This window comes from Octopus bimaculoides, chromosome 9 (genome assembly GCF_001194135.2).
Source record: "Octopus bimaculoides isolate UCB-OBI-ISO-001 chromosome 9, ASM119413v2, whole genome shotgun sequence".
Taxonomy (NCBI): Eukaryota; Metazoa; Mollusca; class Cephalopoda; order Octopoda; family Octopodidae; genus Octopus; species Octopus bimaculoides.
In genome coordinates this window covers 24665530-24671278 of record NC_068989.1, presented here as the reverse complement: position 1 = coordinate 24671278, position 5749 = coordinate 24665530, and the positions used below count along the sequence as shown (strand labels likewise).

Genomic DNA, 5749 nt, shown 5'->3' with positions numbered 1-5749 from the left:
TATATATATATGATTAAAAAGTGATATTCTATGTTTATTCTCTGTTCTCTTTAAACTATGAATTATAGTCACAGATTTTTTTAATAATTTTTTTTTTTTAGCTAAACAGTTTAAAACTTCGGATACTGGTTGAATGTGTCACGTAGAACAGGGTTTACTCTTAACATTTTTGACAAAATTTTGTAGTTTAAAAGTTATTTCGTGCTAAAGTTGTCGTATTTGGGTAATTTTAACTAATCAATGACGTGTATTCAGCTGAAGAAAGCTACATGCACACACACTTACCACACTTACCACTACACGCACACACGCTACCACGCTCACACGCACTCACTTACTACCACACACACACGCTACCTTACACACACACACTGTATCACACATACACACGTTACCTTACACACACACGGCATCACACACACACGCAACCACCACCACACACACACGCCACCACCACCACCACACACACACACAGAGACTCAGTTACTGTCACACACACACACGCTACCATACATACACACATGCAACCGCACACGCACGTGCGCACACCCACACATACACACAGATACGAACCATTCTTCACACTCTCCTATCCCAGAAAGCACTTTCTCTTTGTCCATCTACTTCCGGTCATTCCAAAATGTAACTACACGTGAACTGCTGCCGATTTTCTTCCTTCTTTTTCTTTTCAACTAACCACTCTTTCTTTCTATCTCTGAGCGTCTTATTAATACTATACATGTACCACGTCCTCGCGTTGTTGTTTTTTCTTGTCTTTTTTCTTTTTTTTTAATTATATATATATATATATATATATATATATATATATATATATATATATATATATATTACACGAGAGGTGTTGAAAAGTTCCTGGCTTTGTGTAAAAGAAAATACTGGCGGATCAGTTAATGATTTTATTCAACATATTCCTCTCTCAGATTCACACACTTATGGCAGCGGTCTTTCATTTTCTCTAAGTCCAGTAAAAGAACTTGGAATACTGGGCCTACAAACAGGCCTTTCATGATACCCTTAAAGCCAGGAACTTTTAGCACCCCTTCATGTATGTATAAAGACCCCCTTCTGTCATGAATGACCATGAAATTACACCAAGACATTTCCCCTCCGAGGCACATGTCCAGGCAAGGCTGTTTACAGAAGACCAGTAGTCGCCTATGCATACCAGCCTCCCCTTTTCATGCCACTAATGTTATCCAAGGCAAAGGCAAAGGCTGATGCAGCTTGATACCAGTGACGTCGCAACTCATTTCTTCAGCTGAGTGAACTGGAGTGACGTGAAATAAGTGTCTTGCTCAAGAACACAACACGCAGCCCGGTCCGCGAATCGAACTCACTACCGCATGATTGTGAGCCCGATGCTCTAACCATTGATGTTCTAACCACTGAACCGTGTGTATGTGTGTGTGTGTGTGTGTGTGAGAGAGAGAGAGAGAGGGGGGGGGAGGGAGAGGGAGAGAGGGAGAGGATGTGTAATTTGTGAAAGGAATATTTGAGAGTGTAAGTTCGGATGTGTTCGACTTAGATGCAGAATGATGCCTTTGGTATCGGCTTCTGCTAAATAAAAAACTTAGAACAAGTCTTTGGAGATTTAGTGTTTTCATGTCTACTTGAAACTTCCTCGTAAGTGTGTTCTAAAGTTCTAAGAAAGTCTCAGGTAGTTACTCAGTAGCACGGTCACAGAAGCACTTCTAGATGATAGTGAACCGACACTTGCCTAATCAGTGTTCACCTACGATGAAAATCACTTCAGCTGCAAGCATTCAATCATTTTATAGCCATAATATAGCTTGCACTACATTATGGTATATGATAGTCATTCCTTTTTTTTTTAAATGGTGATGATTTGAAACAGATTAAGTTGTTAATACTAGTAAGTCTCTTTAACTCATTTACTAATTAATTAATGTATCCTGGCTTGCCACTGTGTGTGTGCATGTGAGTGTGTGTGCCTGTGTGCATGTGGTCGAATGTTTCGTCTCCAGAAACATAAATTTATTTTACTATTTAAATGAAATTAAAGTTAAAACAAATGATCCTTATTTTTACCTAACAACAGAATTTTATTTTTTCATCAAACATAAAGTTTTATAAAAAATAAATCCAGAGAGGATCATAAAAGCAATCCGGCAAAAAGTACTCTCACTAATAGCTTGAGTATCGTACGAGCGTGTGTGTGTGTGTGAGAGAGAGAGAGAGAGAGGGGGGTGTATGTGTGTATGAGAGAGAGAGAGAGAGAGTGTGTGTGTGTGTGTGTGTGTGTGTGTGTGTATGTGTGTGTGTGCGTGCGTGCGTGCGTGCGTCCATGCGGGCGTGTGTGTGTGTGTGTGCGTGTGTGTGTGTGCGTGTGTGCGTGTGTGTATGTGTGTATGGGCATATGTGTGTATGTGTGTCGAGGCAGACAATGGAAAATCTGAAGCCATTCTACATTGATACTTTGTTCGCCAAGAACAGCAGCCAAATCTACCTCAAAACACTCTTTAGAACTATATAATCGTGGTTCCCCTAAAAAGACAGTATGATCACCGCTGAAATTTCTTTTTTCTTATATTTCATCTGTTCGAGTGATCAACATTGACTTTCAACCAAGCTAAAACGCTTCAGTCTTTGTTCACATAAAAAAGCGAACACGTGAGTAGTGTAATGGAAGCAAAGTAATATCCACATTAATGACACTCTACGTTGGCAACTTGAATTAAAATGAAACGTAATACTTCAACCAATAACTCTCTGTCTGTGGTTGACATTGTAACTTCTTACAGCAACATTTCGAACAGATGCCTTCTTAATTTTGGCGAAGTTCCACATTTTCGAAAAGGTCTTTCGGAAGACAAGATATGTATTCGAAATGCAAACACAGAAATAAACATTTCTTAATTCTTTCCAGCTACAAACAGGATAATATCATATTTATATTTATAAGTGACTAACGCCGGTAACGAGTATGGAATTACAGTTGTTCTTATGTCTGAGTGCTTCACCGGACCACCACTGATTATTGGTATTAAAGTAGACTAATACCCTAGTTTTTACCGTTAAGAGTTCAAACTCTACTACAGTCGTTTCGACGAACGTTCACAGAACGAAAACCCGATGTAACAACAGAGCAAAGCAACGAAATGGGAGAAGTTCTTGTATGGAGTATTTGCTTTCATTTTGATTTTTTTGTCCTATCCGTGCATGTATTTGTTTCTTTTTTACTTTTTGTTTTATTGTTATTTTTGCTTTTGTTTTCTTTTTGTTTTTTACTTGTTAAGCCTGGAAGAAGGAAGAGTATCCATGACCTTTATAGACCCTCTCAGTATAGTGAGCTTCATGTAATTAACGTACTTTTTAAGCTATAACAAGTCAACATCTGTAGTAAAGACCTGAGCAGGGATCAGATTCCAAGGGAACGATGTTTTGAGGAAGAAGGGACGAGTATTATAGTTACTGCGAGTGTGAAGAGGTCGGACACAACAAGGATGACGAAAGGTAGAGAGACGTGTCGATTGAGGGGAACCTACATGCTGAAGATAAAAGAGCCAGCCAGCTCTGCGGGCAGAAGCCATATTAGGAAATAAAAATGACTGGGAGACGAAACAGTAAAGATGTGAACCAGAGGTTTGAGTGTCTATAAATAATTCAGTTCAAATTAGTCGAGAGATCTTTCTCAGGATCCGTTCCAGAATATGATTGCATATGTCTGAAGCACCACCCTTGATGTGTGAGCAGTACTTTATTGCGATCTTGCAGGTACTGAAATATATTTGGAATCATAATTTAAAATAAACTCGTAGGATATACAGAAAATAACAAGAACAGCACGTACCTTGACCATAACTTAATGGTTTGGTAATAGTTATGTTAAGATAGCCTTGTATCGGTATAGTAGTTAGCTGAGACTGTAATAGAAAATATATTGGCGATTAAATGTCATACATTGTTAATAACATCAATTGTTTCAATGTTTGGCTCAAGGTCACCACTTTTAGAGGATAGCTTTAACCAATTACAGTGACCCAACTAAATCTTATTTTATCGGCACCGAAATGATGAAAGACAAAGTTGTCCTCAGCGGAATTTGAACTCGGAAGAAATGCAGCTAAGCATTTCGTCTGCCGCGCTAACGATTCGGCCAGCCCTACGCCAGATTAATAATTCTTTGTACTATATGCAAAAGACCTGAAACTTTGGTGGAGCAATGAGTCGATTACACCAACCCAATATGCAACTGGTACTCCGAAAGGCAAAGTTGACCTCAGCGGAATTTGAATTCAGAACGTAAAGATGGATAAAGTTTCACGAAGTATTTTGCTAAGCATGCTAATGTTTCTGTTAGCTCACCGTAATAATAATAATAATAATAATAATAATAATAATAATAATAATAATAATACACGACACGAAAAGGTTTCCTACTTCTGTTAAAATATTTAACAGGGACACCCCAGGCACTGGCAGAGAAGTTCAATCAGAGCCAATGGAGCTAGAGACACAACACCTGAATGGCTCACATAAGAGACAACCCATCACTCTAGATAAAGAAAATGAAATAAGAGAACTAGACCAAACCTAGTCATGCAAATACTTTGGAATCAATGAGATACGGCACAATACACACAAGTTAAAGAAAAGATACGGAAGGAATATTATAGACAAATTAGATTGAGAGTTAAAACAGTTCAATGCGAATAATAAGACAGACGCATCAATACTCTAGCTGTCCCAGTTACAAGTTACAGTTGCTATATTCTTAATTAGACATGAAATGAACTAGCCAAACTATACAGAAAAGCAAGAAAAACAATGACGGAATTTAGAATACACCACCCAAAATCTGACACAGATAGGTTATGTATATAACAAATTGAAAGTAGTAGAGGCCTTATGATCACGTGATCACGTGTCCAACCAGCTATTAGATGTTGTTACACATCGCTGGTCAAAATGCGTTTTACATCCTTTTAGCCTCCGAATGACACCATCTCATTGGCTAGATGCGCAAGTCAACATTCACCCCTGATCGAATGGGGGATTTGAGCAATGTAAAATGAAGTGGCTTGCTCAAGAACACAACGCGTCACTCTGTTTAGAACAGCCTAACCACGAGGCTACGCGTTTTCACAGAGGCCTTACACAACTAGAAAACTACTGTAAAATATCTGCTATAGGACTACAGAAAAAGTGCCAAGGAAAAGTGCCTCTAATCGCCATATCAGTTCCAATAGATGACAATGTATCTCTAAAAGAAACGAAGAAACTCTCGAAATACAAATATATAGAAATAGAGATAATCCGAATGTGAGGGCCTCAAGACAAAAATACTCCCTATGATAATAGGTGCAACAGGCATGGATAAAAAGCATAGAAATGAATAACCAAAACACTAGCACTTACGAATATATATGTAGCATACAGAAACTAGTACTGCTAGGCTCTTCACTTTCAATAAAAGTAACACTAAAACAAACCACAGTACATACTCAAAGCACATGAGCTGCGCTCGATAGAACAGTCATAAAAATATAAATTCTGGTTAGTAATAATAAGAAGAAGAAGAAGAAATAGAAGAAGAAGAAGAAGAAGAAGAAGAAGAAGAAGAAGAAGAAGAAGAAGAAGAAGAAGAAGAAGAAGAAGAACAACAACAACAACAACAACAACAACAAAAACAATAATAATAAAAATAATAATAATAATAATAATAATTTAAGGAAGCTGACAAAAACAAACAAGAGATCATACTACC

The 5749-nt window shown here is 37.9% G+C and overlaps 1 protein-coding gene across 1 annotated transcript in view; it reads right to left on the bottom strand.

The window, feature by feature from the left end:
• Positions 1-5749, bottom strand: part of LOC106884213 (uncharacterized) — a 60848-nt gene that overhangs the window by 2134 nt on the left and 52965 nt on the right. Inside the window, exon 13 of the mRNA XM_014935462.2 lies at positions 3833-3905. Coding sequence (XP_014790948.1) covers positions 3833-3905 — 73 coding nt within the window. The remainder of the gene's footprint in view (positions 1-3832; positions 3906-5749) is intronic.